The 27921-nt window shown below is 43.6% G+C and overlaps 8 protein-coding genes across 8 annotated transcripts; 5 read left to right on the top strand and 3 right to left on the bottom strand.

Annotated features, from left to right (window-relative positions):
- Positions 1 to 782: 782 nt before the first annotated feature.
- On the bottom strand, positions 783 to 2097 carry EAF01_006102 (uncharacterized protein; the record flags this gene model as incomplete). Its single annotated transcript, XM_038914356.1, has 4 exons — positions 783 to 1159; positions 1217 to 1771; positions 1836 to 1870; positions 2081 to 2097. The coding sequence occupies 4 exons, from the start codon at positions 2095 to 2097 to the stop codon at positions 783 to 785; spliced, it is 984 nt and encodes a 327-aa protein (XP_038770805.1).
- Positions 2098 to 2524: 427 nt separating this feature from the next.
- Positions 2525 to 3072, top strand: EAF01_006101 (uncharacterized protein; the record flags this gene model as incomplete). The annotated part of the gene is made up of 4 exons (XM_038914355.1): positions 2525 to 2628; positions 2680 to 2749; positions 2815 to 2898; positions 3011 to 3072. The coding sequence occupies exons 2-4, from the start codon at positions 2689 to 2691 to the stop codon at positions 3070 to 3072; spliced, it is 207 nt and encodes a 68-aa protein (XP_038770804.1). The 5' UTR covers positions 2525 to 2628; positions 2680 to 2688.
- A 964-nt stretch (positions 3073 to 4036) lies between these two features.
- Positions 4037 to 4868, top strand: EAF01_006100 (uncharacterized protein; the record flags this gene model as incomplete). Its single annotated transcript, XM_038914354.1, has 2 exons — positions 4037 to 4543; positions 4722 to 4868. 2 exons carry the CDS (start codon positions 4037 to 4039, stop codon positions 4866 to 4868), a joined length of 654 nt encoding a protein of 217 aa, XP_038770803.1.
- A 684-nt stretch (positions 4869 to 5552) lies between these two features.
- Positions 5553 to 8306, bottom strand: EAF01_006098 (uncharacterized protein). Its single transcript, XM_038914352.1, has 3 exons — positions 7710 to 8306; positions 7464 to 7586; positions 5553 to 7408 (listed from the first exon to the last, which is right to left on the bottom strand). Exons 1-3 carry the CDS (start codon positions 7728 to 7730, stop codon positions 6200 to 6202), a joined length of 1353 nt encoding a protein of 450 aa, XP_038770801.1. The 5' UTR covers positions 7731 to 8306; the 3' UTR covers positions 5553 to 6199.
- On the top strand, positions 5954 to 6187 carry EAF01_006099 (uncharacterized protein; the record flags this gene model as incomplete). The annotated part of the gene is made up of 1 exon (XM_038914353.1): positions 5954 to 6187. The coding sequence occupies one exon, from the start codon at positions 5954 to 5956 to the stop codon at positions 6185 to 6187; it is 234 nt and encodes a 77-aa protein (XP_038770802.1).
- Positions 8307 to 11066: 2760 nt separating the features above from the next.
- On the top strand, positions 11067 to 12567 carry EAF01_006097 (uncharacterized protein; the record flags this gene model as incomplete). The annotated part of the gene is made up of 5 exons (XM_038914351.1): positions 11067 to 11168; positions 11283 to 11326; positions 11518 to 12030; positions 12081 to 12206; positions 12411 to 12567. The coding sequence occupies 5 exons, from the start codon at positions 11067 to 11069 to the stop codon at positions 12565 to 12567; spliced, it is 942 nt and encodes a 313-aa protein (XP_038770800.1).
- A 1631-nt stretch (positions 12568 to 14198) lies between these two features.
- On the bottom strand, positions 14199 to 20268 carry EAF01_006096 (uncharacterized protein; the record flags this gene model as incomplete). Its single annotated transcript, XM_038914350.1, has 3 exons — positions 14199 to 14315; positions 14369 to 15487; positions 15538 to 20268. 3 exons carry the CDS (start codon positions 20266 to 20268, stop codon positions 14199 to 14201), a joined length of 5967 nt encoding a protein of 1988 aa, XP_038770799.1.
- A 2267-nt stretch (positions 20269 to 22535) lies between these two features.
- Positions 22536 to 26833, top strand: EAF01_006095 (uncharacterized protein; the record flags this gene model as incomplete). The annotated part of the gene is made up of 9 exons (XM_038914349.1): positions 22536 to 23003; positions 23069 to 23387; positions 23441 to 23644; positions 23701 to 24038; positions 24085 to 24435; positions 24483 to 24944; positions 24995 to 25847; positions 25925 to 25993; positions 26391 to 26833. The coding sequence occupies 9 exons, from the start codon at positions 22536 to 22538 to the stop codon at positions 26831 to 26833; spliced, it is 3507 nt and encodes a 1168-aa protein (XP_038770798.1).
- Between the last annotated feature and the right edge of the window lie 1088 nt (positions 26834 to 27921).

The raw sequence follows: 27921 nt of genomic DNA, 5'->3' as shown, positions 1-27921 counted from the left end.
TCACGTTCTTTCGCTCTACACTACTACCAATACATCCCTTCTTTAAATCTCTGGTTTAGTCCCTTTAGGGATAGTTTATATTTTCGGATAGATGCTAGCCAAGTTTACAATCCCTACTATTCGGCCTGGGTTGAGAAGCTAGAGAATTTGTTAAGGCTGGGGGAGAATTATGATGGATGTGGATACGGGCTGCAGCGATTAAGATATTTAATCATTGGAGACGAAGCTTATTCTCACCTGACCATCTCATCCACTGTTCTCGCTTCGCTTCGTGATTTGAAGGAGATAGGGGTGGTTACGAAAGAAGAGACACTGCCTCTCTGGCCGGAAAATGAAGTCATTTTATTTTCAGATAGGAAGGCGAGACCGAGGAGGGGAAAATACCATAAAATCGACGGCCCATCCATCAATTATTCTCATGTTCGGCGGCGCTTCAAAGGTGTGCTATTGGGTAATTCAGACGGATCGTTTGTAAGGGAGGAGAAGAGGGACCCTTTTGCGGTTGGCTGGTGAAGGATTTGATCTTAATGCGCAAACCCTTCGCCGGGAATAGGTTATATTCTTTTTATCTAGTTATCTAAATTCGTTGAAATTTTCACATAATATTCATTATCGACTGCAAACTGCAAGTTTTGATTTGTGGATATACTAGATTTCCAAGCTACAACTCCAGGCTCGATTCGATCCAAATGGGTATTTTCTCGTTCTCCAATCTCCCACCAATATCCGAAATCTCGATCTGTTATCATGATACATTTCTTTTTTTCATCTCTCGTTCATTTTCATCCGGCTCTCGTGTTTGCAATATCAAGAATCAAGATATCTGTTGCTCCAACGGCTGTCAAATCATCCATGACCACGGCGATCTTCTTCTTCTCGACCATTGAACTAACAGCTACCCAGCCTTCCTCCTCCAAAGCGTTGATCGTGGGTGCTCGCTTTCCGGGGGTGATTTTGACTGCATCTGGGAGTGCTGTTCGTTGAACGTTGTACTGGCACAAGACGTATTTTTGTGCAGTGATGACACCTCGAATACGAGAGGCAATAAGATCTACCAATGCTGGATTTGAGGGTCTTTTGGATTTTACGAGAATTGCTGTACTCGAGACGACGGTATCGATAGCCTTTAATCCTGCTGCCTTCATGGTTTCACCCGATTCTAATAACTTATTAATACGAAACTTCTTGAGGTCGATCATGTTGTTCTTTTACTCACCAACCAGATCCACAATTCCATCAGCGACACCAAGAGCGCATGCAGCCTCAACACTGCCGCTGAGCTCGATGATCTTGGTCTTCAATTTGCGCCCGGATACGGCACCACCATCTGCCTCAGCTTCCAACGCTCGGAAGAATTCCTCAGATAGACTGACGAAACTGGTACCAATATTCTTTCCAATGAGATCTGATGGCTTCGCATATGGCCCCTTCTCTGGCACTTGTACTTGTAACTTACAAGCACCAAATCCCAAATCCATTATCTCCACACATCCTTCTTCCTTACCCTCTTCGACAGGGGTTGATGTTCCTGATTCTGACTTAACTCTCCTCTCGGTTTCAACTCCTGTGGCATGTTCTGCAACTGTGTCCCGTCCAGTGATACCAATATCTACTCTACCCTCACCAACGAACGTAGGAATATCGGCCGCGGGAAGAAAGACGAGCGCAATTGGTAAGTTCTTGACCAATGCTATGTCGAGTCTTGATTCTCTTCGAAACTGAATATCGGCACCTTCGAGCAAATTGAGTGCTGCTTGTAATAGTCTTCCCTCTAACGATTCAATCAGCCATCAATCTCGAATATAGGATTCGGCTCCGTTGGTGTCATGACTCACTTTTTGGTACTGCGAATAGCAATCTACCTTCTAAGCTTTTCTGATCGTTAGTGAAAGGTTCATAATCTTTAGACTCTTCGTCTTCAATGTACAACATCTTGAGAACTTTCATTGTAGCTTCCTTGAACGGTAGGAGTTGCTAGGTTCTATATGCCTAAGAATGCGAAACCGACAGCTCCAAACCGTTTAGATAGGCTTCAATGGCAAGCTCAAGAGCCAACAAGGTAAAAAAGGACAATTCTTACTGATTCACTAAATCCATTCTGTTGAGGATGAGGGTGAGGAGAGCAAGCAGTTTGTTTCTGTACAATGTGAAGATATAATCACTCCGATTGCGGGGTATTCACTTGAATCACAAGCAGAAACGGAGGATGTTGTGTTCGTAAATGGTAAGAAATGTACGGCTTGGATAATTTTAAATATATTTGAAGCAAGGAGAGTCACGATTATTGGATAATATGGCAAAGGGACAAGACTTCACTTTTATTAATATGACTCGGAGATGTTTGGCGCAAACTCCATTATTTAAAAAAAAGTCACCTAGTACTCAACTTCATCATTCTGCCCCACGTGTAACACCTGGTACTTTCGGTGGTCGGCGTCTTCTCACAAGCCACTAGTCTTAATCAATATTAGCGCGGAAATGCTTCAATTTCGACGCTAAGAATATTAACGAGAATCTCTTGCCCTAAGATTCTGCGAACAGGCAAAAAAATATCACCAAATTCACGTCGACCAGTAAGCCCCGAGTCAATTTATCAACCATATCCCAAAATCCAAGCGCATTTATCCTGTGAGTGGCTCAGGAGCTTATCTACGGTTCCAAGGTTCTAATAAAATTCAGATCGCAAAAATGGATGCATCAAAGGTCCCCGTCAAGCTCGTTAAGGTCACCCGTGTTTTGGGCAGAACCGGTATGTCAGAATTGGAGAATCTATGTTTGCGGAGTTGAAAGGAGGCAATTTTGACAAAAAACTAGGTTCCCGTGGAGGTGTTACTCAAGTCAGAGTTGAGTTCATGGACGACACCACCCGTTCCATTATCCGTAACGTCAAGGGCCCAGGTACGATATCACGATTATTTTTATTCCCCCCAGATTTTTTATTTCGGCAGAAAATACTCGAGAAAGAAATGTTAGGAAGCTAGGGAAGGTGTAGGCTAACATATCGAAATAGTCCGTGAAGACGATATCCTCTGCTTACTCGAATCTGAGCGTGAGGCTAGAAGATTGAGATAAATTGTTGGTCATAGTTATCGAATGATGGGGGCATTGGGAATTTCTTCATGCATTCAGGTGCAGGCTTTTGCTACGGCTATGGGCTGGATGTACGTTTGATGAAAATGGATGGATCAGTTCAAGGAAATACTTTCACAAAATAACACGATCGATGAATTTCCTGGTACCTTGATTCTACGACAATGTGCAAATCTTGAGAACGTGAGAGAATTATCCTTGTGGCCTCGGGGTGATCTGGAGGATTTGGATTACGGACTGCCGCAATTTCACACCGTTTTTCGAGGGACTGGAATACAATCATGAATTTGGAGAGTCTAGATTCATGGGGAAGATGGAAGTGCGACTTTTTGCATTGCTATTCACTTCTTGTTCAGCGTTCACCCCGCATTGAAGTATGGAATCCAAACACCATGATTCCAAATTTAGGTCGGGGGAATTCAAGCCAGTCCCCCTACAATCCACTTAACTTCCATATTTTCCCATTCACTTCTCCCAGTGCACCTCGAAGTCTTCCTTTGACCCAATTCATTATTCCAGACAGCAGCAACAGCTTTTTTTTTTACACAAGAATACATATTTTTTTCTCTGCTACTGCCAAATCCCATACCAAATTTCGATCTACCTATGAGTAATTCCACCTGAAAGTTCATGGCTATATGCATATTCTGATTTTCGCGGTTAAGCTATCTTTGCGACATTTTGTTGGACTTAAAGTGATGTTTGAATTTGTTGAATTGATTCAACCACTTGGATAATTCACTCTCGATCAATCAATCAACAAGTCCAAAGTCATAATATTCTATTTGGCTCATAACACAGCAACTTACAATTCGTATTTACATGCTCCTCAATATAGCCACCGTCGTCTCCTCTTCAAAGGACATACGAATCAAACCAAACAACAACCTCAACTCAACTTCGTATTTAAGTTCAAACTAAAACGAATTCCAACAAATCCACGAAAATGTCTTCCCACCCTTTTCCTCACGCTATTACACTTTCCCAATCCTCTTCTCAAGAATTTGATGGATCTCAACAACCTCGACCAGACTCTCCACCTCCACCTCCGTCACTTCCTAACACAAACTACGCAATGGTAAACCCCATACAACATTACTATTCCTCTCTTATATCTTCTCCTCAACTGGGGTCTTCGCCTCAATCAGTTGTGTACGCCCCGCTCCCATCACAACTAGAAGTACAATCGCAGGAAACGCAGACCCAACTACAAGAATCCCTCGCTCCACCCACAACATCTCCCTTCTCACGCCAAAAACAACAAGCACTTCGAAATACCACCTTACGCACTCAACCCGACTCTCAACCAGAATCCCATCATCTCCTCTCAACATCCACGTCGCCCGCTTTCCAAACCGAACATCAACAGATACTGAATACACCATACGCTCCGGAATTGAATTACAAATCCATCGCATCCTCAACTCAATACGCAGTTTCAACCCAATTCCTGGTTTCACAACTCGTCCCTTCTCTTTTCTCTTCCCCGCATCACCTACACTCCACTCTTCCTCGCCATACACATCTACATCCACTTTCGCTTCTTTTTCCACACCCTCCTCTTCCTCTTCCGGTCCTCACTCGGATTTGGATTCAGATTCAAATCTAGAAGCAGGCATTGTAGACAATAGGATAAACGAATTGTCATGGGAACAACACACTCAAGAACTTGCGGTGCAGAGGGCGCATCGCATGTGCGCTTGGTTTACGGGGGTTTTGCTTGGGGTGTTGGGGGTGGTGAGGGTCGTGCGGTGGGTGGTTTACGGATGATGGTGTAGGAGGGGTGGTGTAGGAGGGGTGGTGTAGGAGGAGGTGGAGGGGGGGAGGGAGAGGGGGGAGAGTATGTGACATATGGTATACCAAGCGAGATGTGGGGAAAGATAGTAAGTAGAGTAGAGCAGAAGAGAGCAGAACATCTCTTTTTCTCTGATATAATATACCAAGCATGATGTGAACCACGCGAACAAGAAAATGCGGGAAGGGGATCAGAGCTCCGCGCACATGCAATCAATCAAAGTCTAGAAACGACGACGCATTGATTGGGAGGGATTATCTATGTATGCATGTACAGAGAGGAAAGAGGAAAGAAAGAAAGAAACCAAAAGCGCTTTCTCACTTTCTTGTCTGTGGACGATATCGGGATGTAGATAGATAAATAGATAGATAGATGAATATAAACAGGAAGCGGAATTTGATTTGGGATATTACAAAAAATGAGGATATCATCTATCGAGATGAATGAGAAAGAGCAGTTGAGATTCGAGTTCACTGTAGAAGAATATCACACAGTTAATTATGCTATTATACGAAAATCACATACGTCTTGTTGTATATACGTACATGCAAGACAACTATTTCCATGCTATGTTTATATTGAGTTACTCTCACCACAGATTCTCAGAAGCTAGATCTGAAATACCAATTTCGGAACCATTTTCACAGAACGAAGAGATGTATTGTTTACGTTTGATTGGTTGATTGATTGATTGATCAAATGCTTGCTTGCTTGATCGATCCCACTAGTATCCCCTCATATTACCACATCCGACTTCCTACTCATCGCACATCAAGCCCACACACCACAACCATTAATGCGATATCCTGGATCCAATCAGCCAGACATATGTACCTAGAAGTACATTCAAACATCAATTCAATCCCATGCATTTAGTCCTGTTTAGCCCAGCCCTTTCGAACCCATCCCATTGCATTCCACAAATCTCGTACACTTATTTATGCCCATCCATCCATTCCGATTCCAATCCAACCTAGAAGTCAAACCCGCACGCAATGCCCTCATATACATGATTAACAGCATAAGCATAAGCATAAAATCCAGCAGATGAAAACGTAAACACGATAAATGTATGAACAAGAAGAACAAGAACAAAGACAAGAACGAGAAGAAGAATGGAAAAGGCATGAGAAAAGTACAAGTGCAAGAACAGAAACAAACAATCAACAACAAAATCTGCAATCCCAAGCATACATCTCAGAAGAAAGAAGAAAATATGGTATCACAATGCTCCTCCTCTCCTTTCTCCTTTCTGCTCCATCTCCGTTGCGCACCCGCCCTATCTGTTGCGCGCCATCTTAATGTGATACATGTTCACATAAACAAGACAATCTCTCCTCTATCATTCTTCTTCATTCTCAAACTCCTCCAGAGCTCCTTCTCCTCGTCCCCTTTTCCCAGTGCCAATCCAGCCGCAGTTCTCTCGCGATGATATCTCTTCAATGCTTTGTTCATTGAAACACCCTTCTCGCTATTGGGACCCTTGTTTACCATGCTCATGAGAAGTTCTGCGCGGGGTTTGTAGACGATCATTTGGTTTTCGCCAGGGGAAGAATCGCCAGCGCCATTGATCGGTTTGTATTCGAGCATCTTGGGTCTCTCAGAAGACTTAGTACGATGCTTGTGCTTGCGTTTCTTGGGTCGATCTTCCGAGTGCTCGCGGGAAGGCTGGCGAGTGGTGATCAAGGACATCAAATTGCTTCCGAATGTGTCATTACGAGTGCGAGCCCGGCTGGCGCGTTTGGATTCCTTGGTCTTCTTGGGTCTTGCGCTAGGCGATTCCTTCTCAGCATCGGCACCGGAATAGTCTGGCGATGGGGGAAAGACTGAAGGACGGGTTTGAAGTTTGCCAATTTCGGCGGTCAATCCTGAATGTAGAACTGGTGGCGCATCATTCATTTGAACGTCGCCTTCGCGGGATGACGTGTCAACATGCAAGCGTTTGCGCTTCTTGTCCTTCTTCTTCTCATCTTTCTTATCCTTTTTCGATTTTCCCTCATGTTCCTTGGTTGGTTTCCACTCAATCGCTTTTGGCGCTGGTGTTTCAAAAGGTCCGTTGGCCGGTACTGGTCCAGAACCCCATTCGACAAGATTGGTAAGGCCTGGACTATCTGCTGCGTTTACTCGTACGAGATCCGTGGAAGGTTTCTCCTCTACTTCGGAACTATCTGCATTATCGCTCATGGGTTCATCACGAACTTGTTGCTCAGGCTCAGAATCGTTCATAACCTCATCAGCTGCGGGGAGATCCAATCGCGACGCATTGGGTGTTGGATCCACGAGGAAATCAAATACATTGACGGGTGCTGGCGTTGAAGGGACAGCTTCTGGTACTGGGGCTGTAGCGTGTTGCGAATTGTCGTACTCATCTTGCGCATCTTCGACGTATGCGTTGTGGGCGGGTGCGGGTTGAGAAGTATTATGCGCATTATTCTTTTGATTGTTTTGTTGCTTTCCTTTCTTTCCTTTACCCTCTCCTCTGTATAGCGCACCTTGGTATTTTTGCGCCTCGCTCATACAGCTCTTAATTGTTGTTAGCAAACGATGCCCCGCGTCTAATTCATGTTTGTTTACATACCGTATGCGAGCGATATTCTAGGCCCTGAAAATGTACCATGCAATCCAGGCAAGTATATGATGCCCCGCGACATTGATTTCGATGAGGGTCGAGTTTCTTCTTCGTAAGGACGTCTCCGCAATTCTATCGATTGTTTCTTGTTAGACAAAAGCTTGTTTGAGTTACCATAGTAGATGTAGGTAGAAATGTAGGTGCAGGTGTCGGTGTTTCCATAGAGTGTTGGAGTCGTAGGGATAATAGACGTACCTCACAACTGAATGATACCATGATGATATATGCAAGTTTTCCTTTTCTTTCCCTGCAGGAGTCTCTTGGATTGTTTGAGATTTTGAAGTACTTGTAGGGAGAAATTATGAGGTAGAAGATTGACAAGAGTTTTTTCCTCTTTTCTTTTTTTTCTTCTTTTTTTCTTTTTGGCGAAGAATAGATAAGTTTGCGAGTTTGTTCTAGTATCGCGGGGGGGGTAGAAAGGAAGTAGCTAGCTTTTGGAGAATCTGAATAAAGAAACTTGAGATTGAGATGGTAATGTTGCGTAGGTAGGTATATTATGTAGGTATACTCTGTAGATAGGTATGTCAAGTGTTTGATGTGAAACTCGGGGGAGGGATGAAGAGTGTTTCTAAATCGAAATATTTCCTCTTTGGGTCAAGATGCAAGCCTCTTTTGTGCTGTTGCTTCGATATTTGACCGGGGGGAGGGAAGAGTGGAGGGGTATTTTGGGATGAGATGGTATGGGATGGTTGGTATGTAGGTAGGTAGGTAGCGGTGGTAAGAAGGAGGGTAGGAAGGTAGGAGAGTAGGAGAGTAGGAGAGTAGGAGAGTAGGAGAGTAGGAGAGTAGGAGGGTAGGAGGGTAGGTAGGTATCAGGTATTGGTTAGATATAAGTCGTGGAACGGTTGTGCAATAAATAAATATAAATAAACAAATTCGACCCTTAAAATACTTCTCCCATCTTTTTCACACTTTTTCGACCTTGGACCTTGACCCTTGCACCTTGGACCTTGGACCTTGGGATATTTTTGTGGGATTCATTCAAGGCTATGGATGCAGGTGTACAGCTCGCGCGTTAGTATTTTTGATTTTTAGGGTTGCATGAAAAAAGGTGATGGGTGTGTGAATGGAGTGAATTGAGGGAAAAAAGATGAAAAATGTTTGCTTGGAATTTAGTTACGCTTTTCTTCCTGCTTCCTTGACTGGTGGAGATGCCGCCCTTCCTGTCCTTCCCCTTCCCCTTCCTCTAGAGCGAAAGAGCGAAAGAGAGAAAGAGAGAAAGAGAGAGACTAGAATACGCCCGGAAGAATGTTCAGAACCATATCTGTACTACTGGTGTGTCCATGTATCTAAGATACCTTTGGCTTGCGACACTTGCTGAGGTACACAGTGATACCAAAGTACAGAAGTACAACAAAAAGGTCCACGATGTCTACAGTTTGTATTATTCATTGAACAATGTTCATTTGCTATTCATCCCCCCCCCAATGGCTTATATCATATTGGATTGTCATGGTAAACAACAAGGTGGAATCCGAGAAGAGGAATGTTCATTCACATTCATCACGACACGGCATGCAACATGCAACATGCAGCATTGAAAATTCTCTGGCTTTGGGCGTCAATTTCAAAGGAAGATACTTTCTGACCTTACTACCTAGGTAGGGTAGGTATCTTCATACGAGCACGAGCAAGTACTGTCATTGGGTCGCCTCATGTATCCTTATGTGATGGCCTCAATTCTTCTGCTTTGAATTCCTTACTATTGGGCACCGTATCCAAATCCAAATCTACCTTACCGGTACCTTACCTTACCTTAGACACATGAGAAGACATTCTTCATTGGATCATTGGATGGTCCCCTTATTTCGCCACATATTGGGATCCCAATAGTTGAGATCTTGCTAGGGAGGAAACGTGAGATCGGGTATTCTAGGCCATTACAGTAGCTCGATTCGATTTTTGGACCCCCATATGTGTGAGTGAGTGATTGTTGGCGAGATAATGAAGGAGACCGAGTACGCTGCCTCGCTATACACTCACCAGAGGAAAGAAAAGGCGGAATCGTGGGAACATATCCTCGATGGAGGGAGTTTGTATGAGAGAAACGAGTTTGGCTTGGAATTCAGCCCATGAATCAAATCCCACTTACTATCTCAAGACGTGTGTATCATCTGGGACAAATTCCCCTCGAGACCCCCCAAGACATGAACCACATCCATCACACCCTACTCCGTATTTCGCACTCAACTCATCACCCTTGTTGTATCCCAAACTGTGAGGCACTGAGGGTGCATCCATCTTGAAAGATTGTGGCTCAGAATGTGACTGGATAGTTGTACCACTCTGATATCGTGTACTCCCCCATTGATGCATCTTCCACCCAGATATAATCTAATCACGACAACATTACAATGGTGTATGCGAAACTGACATTTGTACGACAAACACATATGAGATATATCTATCTGATTCCAGATGTTAGTCCGCCCTATGAAAGGACAAATCGCCTGGTCCGAAATTCCTTCATAGGTCGGTCGGTCTACTCTCCGAGTTTCTCCCCCTTCATCTTGCCGTGTCCATTTTGCATTGATGATGTTGATTTGATGATTTGATGATTCTATAGCCACGATTCCCATTTACTTCATACAAGAAGTTTGCCTTTAGGTTGATACATGACCAATGTATACTTTTCATGCTATGATTAGCTGACATTTGAACTCGTGCTTACCCGACGATCGCATACATAAATTACTCGCAGGATTGCGCAACTATATGAACAAAAATCGATGTCCGAAGGTTTGAACCTGGTACTTATGATATAGGTTTGGAGGTATCCAGTTACCTTGTTTCTAATACCGTCGTTGTCTAGTCCGATGCAAGTATCACTAACTAAATGCAAGTCACCCTTATTAATATTTGAGTATCTGGATCTCCGACCGACCCCGAGGGTATGGAGCATTTGATATGTTTCTTGTGGAGTTGATGGAAGGAGACGTGAACGGATTTGCTGGTTCTTGCTGCACTCCTGGAAATTCTGAGACCACAATGGGATTTTGATTATACAAAAGTCCTCGGTACATGATAACATTTTGGCGGTCAATCATCGCTCCTTCACTCCAAAAAAGGGTCTAACGGGGGGTTCAACGGTTCATAGACATATACATACTTAGACCTTTCGAGACGATTCATTCATTATACTACTTGCTCTCTAGTTCTACTATTCTACTACTTTGACCACTTCTACCAACTCTACCTACTCTACCTACTCTACTCTAGTACCATTGCACTTTTGTTATTCATGAAACACATCAATCAATCACGAGCTTTCACTCACCCCAAACTAATAGCAAAACATCAAAACATCAAATTCTAAGAAGAGATTCAGATCCATCTACCAATTACATCAAGACTATGTGTTACTACTACTACTGACAATTTCAATTTAACTCATCATCACGATTCACAACACCTCTTCTCATTTCTATTGGAGGAAGATATTTGACCATTTTGGCTCCTTAAGAAAACGCATTCCTACCCTACCTACCACCACCACCACCACCACCACCACTACTACTACTACTATTACTCTCCCCCTTGAAATACAAAAAGATGTCTACACAAGATTCATCGGGTGGAGGTTATATTGAACAGGTAACTACTGTTACCAGTTCTATCGCAGGTTACCTCAAATTCCCTGTCCTTGTGTCTTCGGTACATTTTCTTTCACACCATTCCCATCCTATTTCACTCTTGAAAGATATTTGCTGGTCAACTGGGCCACGCTTGTTTTTCTCTCATCGTACCCGTACTTACGAATAATTGCAGGGTATAACTTTTTTACTAAGTTCTCTTCTCTACTTCAAGCAAAAGTATATATTTTTTTTCTCTCTCAACTCTCTCAACCCCCCATTACCTTTTTTCCCCCTTCCTCTTCTTCCTCTTCTTCTTCTGCCATCATCGCACCATACTCCACACTCCACATCGCGCACCCATTCACAACTTCCTGACACCAGGTTACCATTCAATAAAATACTGATCAATATGTTTCCTCAACCCTCAGGTCCTTGATTTATCCAAGTTCCATCCCAAATGCGGCCCGCACCGAAGTTCCACGACCCTCACAATTCGGCATCTCGGATTTCGAGGAGTTGATGATCCCTACACCGGATGGGGAAAAGCTTTCAGCCTTTTACATTCGAGCACCGCTGACGAGGAAGAGAAAGAATGTCACCATCCTCATGTTTCACGGCAATGCCGGGAATATTGGCCATCGAATACCTATCGCGAGACGATTCATAAACATTGTAGGATGTAGTGTCTTGATGTTGGAATACCGGGGTTATGGTCTCTCTACTGGATCACCGGACGAGAAAGGTCTCATGATAGATGCTCAGACGGGTTTCGACTATCTTCGCAAAAGAGCCGAGACGAGAGATAATGATATTGTCATCTACGGTCAAAGTCTTGGGGGTGCGGTATCAATACAACTGGTAGCTAAAAATCAACACGACGAAAGATTAGTGGGTCTAGTTTTGGAAAATACTTTTCTATCCATGAGAAAGTTGATTCCATCGTACGTGTACATCCACTGCACAACTATATTCAAATACTAACACACCATAGTGTTATCCCACCGGCCAGATATCTCGCCTATCTATGCCATCAAGTCTGGCCATCAGACACATACCTACCGACCATTACCGAAGTCCCAATTCTCTTCATTAGCGGTCTCCTGGATGAGATTGTACCGTATGTCTTCCTATTTTCCTTTCTTCCTCCCACACACCATCCATCAGAATGATGACCCAATTTCCATCCACAAAACATGACCTCCCTTCTGGGACCAGATTACACAATACGAGAACTTTTTGTCTGAATAACCTCAACCCAACCCACAACAATACCGCAAAACTACTCTATCCCATACCTTTCCACTAACTCCCCTCATCACAGACCTAGCCACATGCGCCGTCTCTTCGAGATCTGCCAATCTCCCACCAAAGTATGGAAACCTCTTCCGAGCGGTGACCACAATTCGAGCGTGGTCGAGATTGGCTATTTCGAAGCCATCGCCGATTTCGTCGGTAATCTAGACACAAAACATGGTTAAAACCATACACCATAACCCCATATCAGGGAGCACGATCCCACATTCGAATCTTTCTAGCATGCATTATGTTGCGTTTCAACACAAAATTAATATAGCACTTGGCGAGGCGTTTGGTGCATTTCGGATACTCCTTTTGATCAAGCGAGACCTAGACCTTTACTTCACGTTATCTCACCTGAGATGTCCCTATGAGCGATGGATAGATCTCTATAAAAAGTTTTTCTTTTCTTAGAATGGAGAGGATTCGGTGCAAGAGTAGAGCGAACAAGATTTACATGTATTTTATTACGAGATTCTATATCATGATAGACACGGAGAGATGCAGTCAAGAACAAAAGGACCACGCGCTTCTGAGAAGCCGTCCTTGCATCGTCCTACGATTACAATCTTTCTACGTTTAATGTCCTATTGCTCATTCATGACAAGACACGCCACGCATATCAGGCACATAATCATAATCTAATCAAGTTTTGTTTTAAAAGAATTCTCATATTTTCATTTCACACCACTTTTGACATCATTCCACAGATCCCATTCCTAGAATTTGACCATTATGATTCCATTCCCTCCCCTTACTTCTCTCCTCTCCTACGCAATGCATCGATTGCACATCCGCATCTCCGCACTTCCTTGGGCGAGAAGAAGTAATAAAGAAAAAAAAACGAAAAATCAAAAAAATCCTACACATACATAATGATCCTCGGGTATCCATCCATCTTTCCATCCATTCAGTACCTTTCATCTTCCTTTGCGCTTTGCTTTTCCTTCTTCAGTAAAGAGAATAAAACGATTCATCCCCCTTCTTATCTCTCCTCTGTCCCAAACCCCAAACCAAACAAATGACAAAAAAAAAGTTTCCTATCTGAGAATAAGAAGTCAAGTCCATTTCCTCCATTCTGCCCTCCCCTCCCCCTCTCCTCAATCATTTTTCCTTCCCCTTCTCATCCCGTGTTCTGTTTACCCTCTTTCGCTTTCCTCTCCCTCTCTTCCACACTCTCATGCTCCCCTGGTATATTCAACAACTAACACTAAGAACTAACTCCAACAAACTAGAGACATCATCAACTCATGCATACAATCATGAGCGCTGCGAAAATCCCACCCAGCTATATTAACAACCCAAACCTGCAGCCTAAACATTTGGAAATTTTCAGAAAAGGAAAAAAAGGAAAAAACGCTGCACATGTGGTTCCATTCCATCCCTCATAAAGAATCGCTCCATAATAGACACTCTAAAAACAATCTCATCGACTTTAGAGATCAAAGAAAAAAGAGAAAAGAATAGAAAAAGTCAAATGAATGAATAACTGAGGCTTATCTGAACGCCCATCCCAAAATCAAGAACGCCCCTCCTTTCCATCCAGACCCGAGTTGTGTATGCCAGGAACTAGCTGTAGTCAGGCAAAACAAATAAAACGATCCAACAAAATCATGTCCTTTCATCAAGCTTGGATTTACGACACCACCCTCTTTACGCCAATAGCCCTCGTAAATTGTTGCTTTTCTGTGGAAAATTGTTTCGAAAAACGAGTACAGATGAGTGCTTCAACGCCAAATCAAGGATGCGTTGTTGCTAGTAGAATCGAAAAGAAAAGGAATAGTACACGTTGGAAGGGGCAGATGTTGGCTCATCACTCCATGGCAAGACGAGCAAAGTGCTTACTCCAGATCCAGCCAACTTGATCAGAGCCATCATCTTGATTCTTAGCCAACCAGAGCTCGCCCTTCTCACCAATGACATCAAAGATCTAAGAATAAGTTAGCTTTTGAAGAGAAATACCAGATTCAATTGTTAACTTACTTCACCGGGTGAGTAGGTTAGGTAAGGGTAACCAGCTTCAGTCTTAGTTGCTGCAATATTAAATTCGAATAAGCTTGCTGCCAGGTAGATGACATTGTACCGACTTCCATGGGCACGATCCACTGAGGAGGCTCTCGAGGATCGAACGCTATCCTCAGGGCCATCGGGTAAAGGCATTGCCGAATGGAAAATGCCTGAAAACGGTCGTTGATCGCGCAGAGGTCCATCCACCATGTATGATGCAGATGCTTGAGTAGAACTTGATTCCCTACGATGTCCCAGGTCTGTACTAATTCTTGATACGCCACCGTTATCCGAGGTAATACTACGTGATGTTGATGGTCTGGTGGAACCATAAAGACGAGGGGCATTCGCATCTGGTGTCGCAGGAGAGCCCGAGCCAGCACGAGAATGTCCTACAGAGTAAGCTGCTGGTTGATATGGAGCATGCGCTGGGAAGCCAGGACCATTTGCCATAATCGGCGAGAATGAAAATTGTCCACTATGTCGCTTTGCAAAATCTGGAGTCGGTAGACACGGAGATGTATCATGTGGAGCTGCCGAGGACAAAACTCGTGGACGAGCGGACGAATCAGATAGTCGGCCTTTTGTTTTTATCGATTCGTTGTCTTTAACACCGGTAACGGGGGTCGAATCTAATCTGTCCAAAAAGCAATCGACCTCGAGTGTACCATTGATGAGGCGAAGCTCTTGGGTTTGTGCAAGCACATACTTGTAATCCCTCTCGAATGATTGTAGAATGTGATTCTCGTCCATTGGTATTTGGTTAGCGTCCAACACAGTCTTGACCTTCTCTTGCCATATGTAGTACCAAGCTGTTTGACTAAAGATAAGTTTGGCAAGAATGGTTTGTCCTACCTGCGCCGTCAAGAATGAGAGCCGGGGCATGTCCGTCTTCAACGTTTCATTCAGAGCATCGTATTCTTTCGCTAGCAATTGAAGCTTTTCGTCAGGCTTCTTGCCGTTGCCTTTGACAGCCATCAACTTTTCATAATCTACTCGCCTTTTCGCACGTTTCTTCATGAACTCAGTAGGCCCAGAATACAAACGTATCACAGCTTCGATTGGCTCAATGACTTCCTTTCGGATCTGTCCCACCTGTTTTATATTAGTACTGATAACCTTCTAGATCATAGAAAAATGCTTACGTGGCTTTCCAAAGCAACACTCCCCATATCCCTCATAGACAGGTTAAACTGAGTCCATCGAGCTTCCATTTCTGGGTGTGAAGAAGGGCTATGTCGCATGATTATTTCCATAGCAGAAAGAAATCTAAGGAAATCGTTGACCCAAGTAGCGACCTGTCGAGTATAGTATTCAACATCACGCATGACTACTTGCAGTCGTAGGTAATCATGACCGAACTTTTCATGCAACTTGACAAACACTTCATCGTCATGGGGCCGAACCACGTTAGAAGTCAACTTCTCTGATCGTCGTCCAAATGCCTTGGCAATTCCGAGGCGGACTTCTGATTCCTTGCGTTTTCGACCAACAATCTTCCCGACGACTGAAATACGTTCCTTGAGTTTGTCAATAGTCTGCAACAAATTCAATGTTTCTCGAGCTGCAATCGAAAGAGCATTGAAATCTGGGTGATCTTCGGCTGTATGTCTCACGAGGTTGTCGATTAATAGCTGATATCGGGTGACCCGTTGGACTGGCTTAACCATCAGAGCGTCGAGATCCCAAGCAGCCGTTAAATCCTTTGCGACGTTGTTACACTCGATAAGCCATACAGTAACCGCGGGGTCCGCTGACAATATCCTCAAGCGGTCTGCTGCAAGTTCGCTATTTTTCAGGAATTCCGTGTAGACCTCTTGCATCCTCCTGAGGTGTTTGCCAAAGGTATAACCAATATAGGTCTTTCGGTCCCTTTCTTCATTGAAATCATTGAATTCTGGAGGATCTGAGCTACTGTCGGTTGGGCCCAGCGATGCAGGAGTATTTGCCGCAGTAGTCGTTGTGGATGTCGCTTTACTTTGTCTGGCGCGAGCCTTGGAAGTGTAGACAGCTGCCCCAGCTTTCTTCAGGTCATCCAGTAGAGTTGTTGAGAAAGCTATAATCTCATCTGTATTTCTGAATATGGTCTTGATATCGCCAAAATCCAATTTTGGGCATGCTTCTGCTGTACCTTTGTAAATTTCTTCAACTACATTCATGTCTTTCAGATAAGCGGACTCTGTATCAATCATTTCCTCGATAATCTTTCTCCGAGTAAAAAGACGTGCGCTTTTCTTCTTGGCAATTGCTTGCTCTTCCTCTGTAAGAGGCAGCAGGGGAGCTTTAGGGGCGGGGTAACCATTGCTTAAAGATACATCTTCCTGAGATATTTGCATGCTTGATCTAGGAGTGGAAATGGAAGGCGTAGAGAGTGAAAGCCGCGGCGAAACCAACCCATCGCTTGGGCGTCTGGATTCAGTATGTTGGCTAGTAGTGTTATGGCTGAACTGATCGGTGCCCGATTGTGGACGACTATCTTGCATAGCAGGAGGAGGGGGTGTACGAGTAGGAGGACCTAATTTAGCAAGTGCATCTTTTCGAGAAGTATGCTCTGAAACTAGTGGAGGAGTGAGGTTAGACCATACTGGGACAGTTGGAACGGTATAGATGGTGTCCGGGTCGAATCCAAGGCCAAATCCGTTGTGGGATGTCATTGGAGGTAGTTCGAGCCTAGAAGAATCCATGGAACTTGCGTCCTCGATCGGCCTAAGTGGCCCAGGAGAAGGAGGCAATTTCGGGGGCGGTGTAGGAGCTTTCTGCAGTTCAGGAAGCGAGGTTTTCGTGTTTATCCACTTCTGATTCTCGTCCTGGGAGACTGGATCATCTGTTGTGGCAACTGAGAAATCGGTCCAAGCAGAATGTCGGCTTTCACGGTGGTAGGTGTCAGATGTAAGATATAACTCGCGATTCTGGTCATAAGATGGTCCGTACAAGTCTTCTTGTTCACTCGTATTCCCGGTGTTTCCCGCGCCAATGTCATCGGAACTTTCATACTCGATATCTGTGGGAGTGTACAAATCCGGCTGTCTATCGTTCTCTAGTGGTGATAGGGACTCGGCCAGGGCGGTACGCAAAGCTGGCAATTCTAATCTGGGGCCTTCCCCGGAAAATGTATCTGATTCTAAGTATTCCTGGGATCTGTCCGTGTCTTCTTCGATTCTGATGGGAATACCTACCAGCTGCTGAGAATTTTCGTCGTATAAACCCAAACCGGTAGGCTGAGCAATGCCATGGTTGATACTCGCAGGAGCAGCTTCCTCGAAATCCATGTGATGCATCGAGTCCGAATTAAAAAATTCTGATGCCAACGTCTTCGCGCTTGGGAGCTCTGTAACAGTGGCTTTGGCTTGCTCATCATAGGTGATGACATTTGATGGACTTTCAGAGGCATCTGATGTCAAATCATGGTCAATGGACTCTGGTAATGCTTCACTAAAATCCTCCTTAGGAGTGTCTTCTATTGAAGTGGGCTCGATAGAAGTTCCTAAAGAGTCTGCTGTGATATTTGCTCGATCCTCAGGAGTCACATCGTCTACTTTGAATACTTGAGCAGGCACTGCAACTGAATCCGCAAGCTTTATAGACGGGATACGAGCAAGGCGGGCAGCTTCTGTCTGCGCTTCGTTTTCAATAAAAGTCGTGGCAGAAATATTCGAAATTGCGGACATTGGTACATCCTCTTCAACAAATGCTCCAGGCATGCCGTTAGTGACACCCAAAGTTGGCGAATCTTGATCCATTACAATCTGATGCTCAACAGGTGGCGGGGAAATTTGTGGGTCGAAGCTTGTCAAGATCTGTAATGATTCGGGCCCTAGTGAAGGCATATCTGGTATCTGATCTCCATTCGTAGAAGTGTTCGCATGTTCAGATTTGGAGCTTTCGTCACCGTTTGTGACTTGAGTACTCTCATCGTTGGCATGGTGTGTATGAGATGCTCGAATCTTCTGCTGTTCAGATTCATGAATTGACTTAGTATATGCGCGTGTAATTTGTGCCCGCCGTGCTGCATAGTTAACTGGTTCTGTAGTTATTGTCTTACGTCCTTTCGTCTCAGGAGTTCCGCCAGCTCTAGTGACTTTAATCCCAGCTCTCGTGTCATGTGGCGATGCCGATCCATCCAGTGCCTTTTGTCTTGAACTAGCGGTTGTTGCTGCAGAAACAGGTTGCCGAGGACGTGAACTTCGTAAAGGCGGGGAGTTTTTCGCGGGCGGTGCGGAAATATAAGCTTTCAAGCTACCATTGCTAGAGACTTTGTCTGGGCTACGTGTCTTGGCACGGCTGTTAGGAGGTACAGAACGAGTTGCTGATGTCATTGAGCGTCCCGCAGGACTCCATGGCCGATGTTCTCGGGGAAGCTTTCCATGGAGCGGGCGTTTGCCAGTCAGGGGGGAACTAGCACGCGTTGATGGGGAACTTGATCTATCTGATTGAGTACTCGAGCGTTTGAGTGCAACAGGAAGTCGAGATGACAGCTTTGCTGGCTGAAGTTCGGATGCACCCTCAGCTTCTACATGAGAAGAATCCAGCGCAGTGTTTGGACCTGGATCCTTGGTATTTACTGGGGATTCTGGTGATAGAAAAGAAGAGCGGTTGACATTATGCATAGTATTTACCTTGGTGTCTGCAAAGTCACTGTGGGCACGGTTGTGACCTGATCTTCGCGGCATGTTTGGTTCTACGTCACCGAGCGACGGCGTTACTCCCAAATACCAGGCTGTTGGCGAAGTTGGAGATATATCGGCATCCGTGCGCCTACGCTGCTCAGTGGAGATGGCCGAAGGTAGCCCTGATTCAGATGTCCTTCTCGTAGCCGTTGGTATACCGTAACCAGCTTCAAATGTACCTTGACCTAAAGATGAAATCTCTCCAAACAGAGGACGCTTCTCCGGCACCGCGGGTGGTGGTTGAGATGATGGCGAAAGATTGTTCATTGACTTCGAGGTTGAACTGGCTTTGGTACTTGGTGTATTCCTCGTACGCATGCTGCGGGCGGAACCCAAGGAAGTATTACTTGAATGTCGGTCCTCCGTCGCAAATCTCGGTCGTTGCATTGCTCTGGTACTGGATGAAGGCGATTTAATTCTGGTCGGTCCCGGCTCCCTCGTAGTATTACTTGCCCTTAATGACGAACTCGTAGTTATAGGTCCTGGGTTACTAGCCACGCGGGCAGTGTATGGATTCGATCGATCTCTCATATATCCGGAACTAATCCCAGCACTATCTTTTGTTCGTACCACTGATTTTCGCGGCATGGGAAGGGACTGATCATTGTTCTGATCAAAGCGCTTCAAGAGATCTTTCACGCTTGGTTTTTGTGATGCTTTTCCATATCCATTGACTAGTGGTCTGGTTGATTGCTTTTGATTGCTTTCAGTATGCGATAGATTTGAGCCGAAGGGTGGTCGCGTTGTAGTTCTTGGGGTAGAAGGAGTTTGATTCGGTGGACTGCTGGTATTACTCGGTCGCATTGTGGAGGAAGCCGGTCTTACATCTGATGTTGCAGCAATCATATCTAATAATTGATCTGGCGGGCCGTCTGTCTGTTGAGGAGGTTGATAGTCTCTGTAGAAGTCATCTGGTTCACCACCATCATCAGAAGTATTCATGTAACCATTCGTGTTGGTAGTTTGTAATTGTAGATTCGAGGTCGTAAGAAGAGGGAGTTTAGGAGGATGAAGGGGTGCCGGATCGAAGTCAAATCTTTGGGAAAAGTGAGGAGATTCGCAAGTGGTAGAAGAAGGTATTTGCCGGTGTTGTGAAGTCAAATCCGACGAGTACTGGGAACGAGATTCGGATTGCGCTGGGGAATGAGCTTCTGACTGGGGAAAAGACCTAGAATAAAAATTCTGGTCATCTTGAAATCCATCCTCCATTGTGCCTCAACATCTGTTGAAGCTCGTGCTCTAATTGTGAGCGATGGGTGATGCTGTGATTGTTTATTGATGATCCATACAATTGTGGCAGAAGTTGAATGGCCCTTGGAATACTTGTAGCTGATTCGATGGATTTGATTTGAGCAACAAACCTTATCCTTGAGCTCTGGGCGCACGAGGGAGAAAATTGAATGTATGTGGCAGTAGGTTGGACGGAAGAATCATAGGACAAGAGTTGGTTATGCTTTCAGTATAATGCGGGAGAGAGAGTTAGAGACGGTAAAAGGTAGCGTGGTTTTGTTATGCAATTGGATGCAATTGAATAGAGTGCAATCAATTATTATGGGTTAGAGGTTTACCGGTAGTAGTTGGGGGTTAGACAGCTTTAATGATTTTTCTCCACAAAGTCTGGAAAGCTGTTGCTGTTCGAGTTTTAAGAGGGTGAAAGGGTGAGAGGGTGTGTGTGTGAGAGAGAGAGAGAGAGAGAGAGACAGAAGAATTAAGTGCGAGCGGTTGTGCAATAAATGACGAAAAGGTTACTACTACCTAGTATGTATGATAACTTTGAAGTGATCTACTAGGTAGGTAGGTAATAAGTATTTCTACCCGATGATATGAAAAGGTACAAAAGCATAGTATTGGTAAAGTAATATAATGTAGTGTGGTGTAGTGTAGTGTATTGTGTATATCTTCAGCAAATGACAGTGACAAGACAATCAAATCGAAATCATCATACATATCAGCCATTGAGGCAATTTCGGTCAAATATGGTCAACTCATACCAGGTTCGGAAGAATTTACTTCATGGGACAGGTGGAAAGGCTCAAGGATAATGAATTTCACCGAGTCAAGGAAAGTTTTTTGTACAGTTTCAACTTTCATCACTACTGGGTATCTCATAAGGTACCATTCTGCCGCTGCCGTTTGTTTCGTGTTTCCCTTCCAGAGATTCCTGGCACTATATATACTGTCTGGTATTGGCTGCTACTGCTTGTACACCTTCGACTTTTGGCCTGTACTTGCATTCCAATTTTACCGTACGCACAACCATAATTTATATCTAATACTTGTGACAAACAATGTGAGTGAAGAGTGAAGGTTTTAGATTGAATGCTTTGCCATTCATGCTACTCGATTAGACACTGGATGAAGAAGCAAATGGCCTGTTTCCTTCAGCCACTCTATCTATATTGAATACCCTTGGAATCCATAACATTATCGCCTCAAACCTTGACACCGAAAGAAAAAGCAAATGTCAATATTGATATTGACTACAGGTCTCTGACTCGGTGACTAGGAGTTCACAGGTCTCTTGTGCTCCAAAGTCAAGTTTGACAATCAGTCAAGCCTGACTCTAAAATAGCATCTAGCTGTCTAGGTAGGCAAACCAGGTAAACAAACACCTAAAGAAAGAATCTGACTGTCAATGACCCTGGAAGGTTTGCTTCATCTTGGATTTGACATGGTAAAGTCTTACTCCTAAGCCAGCAGTAGCCGAGCCTGAATCAATAGGTATCATTCATTCATTCATTGATCATTATCCCTTGTTCAACAGCCACCTGGGGCCTACCTATCTACAGTCAAAAAAGCAAAGGCTTGTGTATAAAATCCAATCAGGCACTTCAATTTCATCTTCCACTTGATGTCCTTTCCATGTTTCTTGTTCTCTTGTGTTACTGGCTCGAGGCTGTTTTCCTATCAATATCACATCAAAGTCTTATCGGTTATCGATATCCTCAATTCTAGATTCAATATCAACATTCAACCAATGATAGATGGCTAAATACCTACCTAGTAGATATTTGTTAAAGGCCGTGCTTGCGGACTTTCTTTTCCTTTTTCCTTTTCTCTGTTCCGACTTTGTCTTGCTCAATATAATTGAAACAACTCCTTACTATTTCACAACCATCGATACCCCTTACTTCATACACCTATTTATAATTTGAAACTTCAATCGTATGTTGTGTTCTCGTATTCGTTGTTAAGGGAAGGGAGGAATACTCTATTATTGACTTTTGATTTTCAAAAGTCAATAATGCAATCTGATCTACAGCCTCGTAACTTTGACAAGGCTGCACAGAACTAGGAGTCTTCCAAGGTTGCTATATCGATCTTGCTTGCTTGAAGATCGACATCACGCCTATGGGTCATCATCTGGGTCATCATTGTCCATCACAGACAGCCCAACGCTAAGACAATCCATTCAGGAAATACTACCTAGTGTGCTTTACCAAAAATCAAGAATCAACAAAAGCAATTGCTTAAACATGGCTAGAAAGAGAAAGAGAAGTCATGCTGTCACAGGAACTGATGCTGATAATGGCACTGGCCTTACAGATCTCAATAAACGCCAGAAGCCCTGTAGAGATACCCACAGAAAGGATCCTCCGGTAAAGCAAACTTTACTGGCCAAATACTACCCCAGCGTCTTATGTCTTCGTGATTATTTACTATCAAAGCTTCCAGTATCCTCCAAGGTTAGGAGAAAGAAGTTGTTGTCAGCGGGCCACAAGCTTTCAACAAACATTAGAGATCAAGGAGATGATCATGAGGAGGAAGATGAAGATCATTTGTTAGGTGACTTTCTTGATCGCACATTGATAGGTGTGTCATTGAATCATGAACTTTCTCAAGAAAATAGGTTGAAAGAGTGGGTTTCTTTCTCACAGAAAGGAGACATTTCTGTATCAACCATTGCAAATTCAAGTGGTAATGATGTTTACTCTCAATCAGAGGTGGGTGTTTCTCAACGATCTTTCTTCCGGAATGTTCTTGTCTCGGACTACTAACATCTCAACAGATTGTTGATTTTGTTATTTGGTTACTATTTTCAAAATCGAAATCATCAAATGGAAGACTGCAACACTTACTTTGTCAAGGATATCGTAAAGATATCAGTTCTCATTCTGTTAATAGGGATGAAAACTTTAGGACTTCTATTCCAGGAATCAATTCAATGTATCCCAATAGTCATGTGACAGCTATGAAAGCCTGGCCATGGCCTCATGTTCTTACTCTGCTAGGCAAAGCTGGAGAACGTGTCATGTGTGATTTGATTCTTGATTGTGGTGTTTTTGTTCAAATAGAGAATGCACATGGTAGCTATTACCAACTCAGTGGTGGGTTCAAATTGTGTCCGATTTGTTCAATCTTGACTGACGACTACAAACAGGTCAGCCTTTAAGTGAACTCTCACCTGTCACAACGGACAAAATCCATGGAAAATTATCTGAGACAGACAGCCCTTCAAGAAAAAGCCAGCAACGAGCTGTCTTGCATAATCCAGCTGAAATCAATTTTGTAAGAAATCGAATGCTTTACGCAAAAGCTGCTTTGAATGCAAAGGGCGAGGTTCAATTTGGTTTAAGGCACATACGTAGGTTACCCTTGGGTTAGTGGCTTGGATTCATATTGATTGATTGTTCTGAGCAGATGTTTTGAACAGGTTTCCATGTCAAGTCAGTGATGGAAGTGGTGCCATGCTTAGTCGTCGACGACCTGAGGAAAATATCACCCAAATTCTAATGTACATATTCCCCATGCAATTCGGCCTTCACAATGTCTTTACTTCAGAAGTTGACAATCGAGAAACTGTTCAGCCATTCAAGGATTACACTTTACGTGAAGATGAAATTGATTCCATATATCCTGACGCAAAGGCCATCAAAATCCCGAAAAGACTTCGCGGAAAAGCCAGGGATCTGGTCAAAAAGTTCCAGATCCTGCACTCCAGGTGCTCATACAATAGCTTGTTAGAATATTATTGCCCGGTCAGTCTCCAAATTGAACTTCTGCATCTTCTACTAACACTTGTAGAATCGGAGGAATCAAGATCGCAGCGTAGAGGACATGAAAGCAAAGTGTTCTTCTAATTCGACGTCATTCGAAAGCCATTGTTCTAGAAAAAGCCGAGTCTCCAACACATTTTTATCGAGCGCCCCCTCAATTCCCGCCCGAAAATCAACTTTGATGGACCATGCAAGTTCTGGTGCTGATGTATCTGCTTTCTGTCATGCCGTGCTTCGAAATATCGTACCACGCGAATTCTGGGGCACTGGAGATGTGCAGGTACATAACGAGGGCATCTTCCAAAAGAATGTGGATAACTTTATTAGACTGAGACGATTTGAGGGTTTATCACTTCACGAAGTTACTCAGGGATTCAAGGTAAATTTTCTGTCATGATCGCATGTCATTTTGTTGATGTTCAATAGATTGCCGAGATTGAATGGTTGGGAGCACCAAATACCTCGAACCAAAAATTGTCACTAACTGATTTCAATAAACGACGTGAGATATTCCTTGAATTTGTATACTATTTATTTGATTCAGTTCTTATCCCATTGGTTCGTTCAAACTTTCATGTCACTGAGTCGAATATTCATCGTCAGCGACTCTTCTTCTTTCGTCATGATGTCTGGAAATCTGTGGCTGAGCCTGCTCTGGCTTCATTGAAGTTGAAAATGTTCGAGGAAGTAAAACTGGGAGAGGCTCAGCAGATACTTGGTTCGCGAGCCTTAGGCTTTAGTCAGATGCGTCTGATACCTAAGGAGACTGGCGTGCGACCAATTATGAATCTAAGGAGAAGAGCCATGCGGAAAGGTGATAAGCGTCTGCTAGGTGCCAGTATCAATAGTGTGTTAGCACCTGTTCACAATGTACTCACCCACGAGAAGGTAAGCGTCATTTACAGTCGTTTCTTTCTTGCAAAACCTAACATCTGTAGGCAAGCAATATAGGTCGCCTTGGATCAACTCTTTTCTCTGTCGGCGATTTATATCAAAAGGTCAAATCCTTCAAAGCATCTCTTAACTCACCAACAAAACCTCTCTACTTTTCCAAAGTTGATGTCCAGGCTGCATTCGACACCATTCCTCAAGCTGCAGTCATCAAGCTCATGACCACCATTCCTTCCGAATCAGAGTACAGGTTCGCGAGACATGTTGAGATCCGACCTACAGAAGCCTATGCCACCGACCCTAATGCACCAAATAAGCCCATTAGAAGATGGAAATCACACGCCAAATCCCTTCATCATCTCGACAATTTCGATGAGGATCTCGAAAACGATATAGCCATTGGCAAGAAGAACACTGTTTTTGTTGAAAATATTGTCAACCAAATCCGTGATACTGACTCTCTTCTCCAAATTCTGACTCAACACATTTCCCAAAACATGGTTAAGATTGGCAAGAAATTCTACCGTCAAAAAGAAGGAATTCCACAAGGTTCGGTCCTTTCCTCTTTACTTTGTAATTACTTCTATGCGGATCTCGAAGCCAAGCATCTATCATTTCTACAATCTGGGGAAAGTCTGCTGCTGAGATTGATTGATGATTTCTTACTTATAACACTCAATCCCGCACATGCGAAACGCTTCTTGAAAATCATGCATGATGGGATATCAGAGTACGGAGTGGGTGTGAACCCGGACAAGACACTTACCAATTTTGAGGTGATGATTAATGGTAAGAAAATAAAGAGGGTGGTGGGCGAGAAAAAGTTTCCTTATTGTGGTAATTTGGTGGATATGAAGACTTTGAATATTGCAAGGGATAGGGATAGGAGGAAAGATTTGGGTGAGTTTGTTTTGATTCGTTCTAGCTTCTCGTTAAACATATCACTATCATGGACCTTGATACTAATCGTTGAGAAGTAATACAAGATTCGCTCACAGTCGAATATTCAAGAATTCCGGGGAAGACATTCCATCGGAAAGTTCTCAGTAAGTATCATTTTCTAATCTCATTTTTCACGAAACCACAACGTCGCAACGCATGGGGATATAAGCTCGAACGAAGCGGAACCTGCCACATACGACCATAGACTGAAGAGAATTGGGCATCCCGTCCGCTCTGCCATACACAAGCTTCAGATCGGTGGATTAGTAGTTGGGTGGGTGACCACCAGCGAATCCCCACTGTTGTATGTTTTTACTTTTGCGTTTTTTTGCACTCCGGAAAAGAATCTCGATGAAACTCTGGATGTTCTTAAATGCTATCCATTTTTTTCTCCAATACCTATCTTGCATGCAGCCTTCATTTCGCACCCTGCTTCCCCGCGCTAGTTTTCGCTCTCCACTTTCATTTGAAACTTCAAATACAAAACTAACACACCCATAGATTCCCTCACCCTGCAAACCCATCCCATGTACCTCGACACTTCTCACAATTCCCTCTCTACGGTCCGAAAAAATATCTACACCTCTTACATTGAAAGTGCAACGAAAATGATGGCATATATAAAATGTTTACCTGTTGCCAAAAAACCAAAAAGTGCATTGGTGATTAAGACAGTAGAGGATTTAGTTAGATTGGGTTGGTGTTTGAGTAGACGGGGAAAGAAGGGCAGTAGTAAGGTTGGAGGGAAAGGGGGAGATTTGGATAAGGATACGAATGAGGAGGAAAGTAGCAACAAAGATCATTATGCAGGTTATAAATGCGAGGTTTCACAAAGGGAAATGAGGAGGTGGGGTTTGGGCGCTTTTCTGGAGGTAATGAGGAAGAGGCAGAGTGGGTATGCGGCGGTGGTGGAGTGGTTGGAAAGAGAGTTGGAAAAATTGTGATGAGGGAGGGGAAAGGAGGTGTTCGTGAAGAAGGGGGCAAGGGAGACTGGGCAATGCGTGTGCTAGCTCGGTGGATAACCTGTTAGACGGGAAAGGGGGAGTGGGCGACATTTGAATTGTGGAGGAATTTGTATTTATACTTGTACTTTTAGTGCATCATTACTTTTTACACATTTCGTGGAATGGATCTCATCACGTATAGATAGACGCATACCCAGAGAATCCATACATAATTTCATATGTCATATTAATTACGCTTTGAAAGATATGTGATCTTAGGATACCTACACAACCTCCTAACTCTTCTAAATCAGATTGTGGTCAAGCTTTCATTTATCCTCTTCTTAAATAGGTATATTGGTTGGGTATTAATTACTACAGTACTTGAGAGTTGATACTTCTCGCGATGTGAGATGGAGGGGGGTGAAGGGGAGAGGAGAAAGGAAAAGAGGAAACGCCCTTTCACTCTCTCTTCCTCTACCGGGAAGAAAGTCCAAGGTTATACTTAACTCCATTTTCGATATTCATATATTTATTGTTGATTTTGTTTGGCTGATGGTTAAGAAGCATACTTGTTCGTACATATCCATACAAGGGAGCAAGGAGCAGGGGAATATCGAAGAAAGTAAATCACATGAAATACCACTACAATAAGCTACACGAAATCGGAATATACAAAAAACCAAACATTATCTATTGACTTCTACATGGACTTGTATCTACATACACACGTATGAAATCGAAGGGTCAAACTTTCCCAATCTCCATTCCCATTTCAATTTCCCACCCCAACAGATTTAATCATCTATTCATTCATCTAGCATCATGCATGATTGTACCGATGTCCCCCTACTTTTCTCTTCCAGAAATTCTATATTCCGTCCCATGCCATTCACCAAATTATTGCACAATGAACAATCATCCTTACTCCTAACCCCAAAGTTCCAAATTTGCAGTCCGGTTTTCAAACTCCTTGCCAGTGGCTCCAGACTCCAAAACCCCACAAGATCAGACAAATTATACATGGTTAAAAATCTCCTCACCCTTTAGCTCATTACTCCTGCTTTTCCCACGCGTGCACCCATTTT

Source organism: Botrytis porri, assembly GCF_014898465.1.
Source record: "Botrytis porri strain MUCL 3234 chromosome Unknown BPOR_007, whole genome shotgun sequence".
NCBI classification, from domain to species: domain Eukaryota; kingdom Fungi; phylum Ascomycota; class Leotiomycetes; order Helotiales; family Sclerotiniaceae; genus Botrytis; species Botrytis porri.
This window is presented reverse-complemented; position numbering and strand designations above follow the sequence as displayed.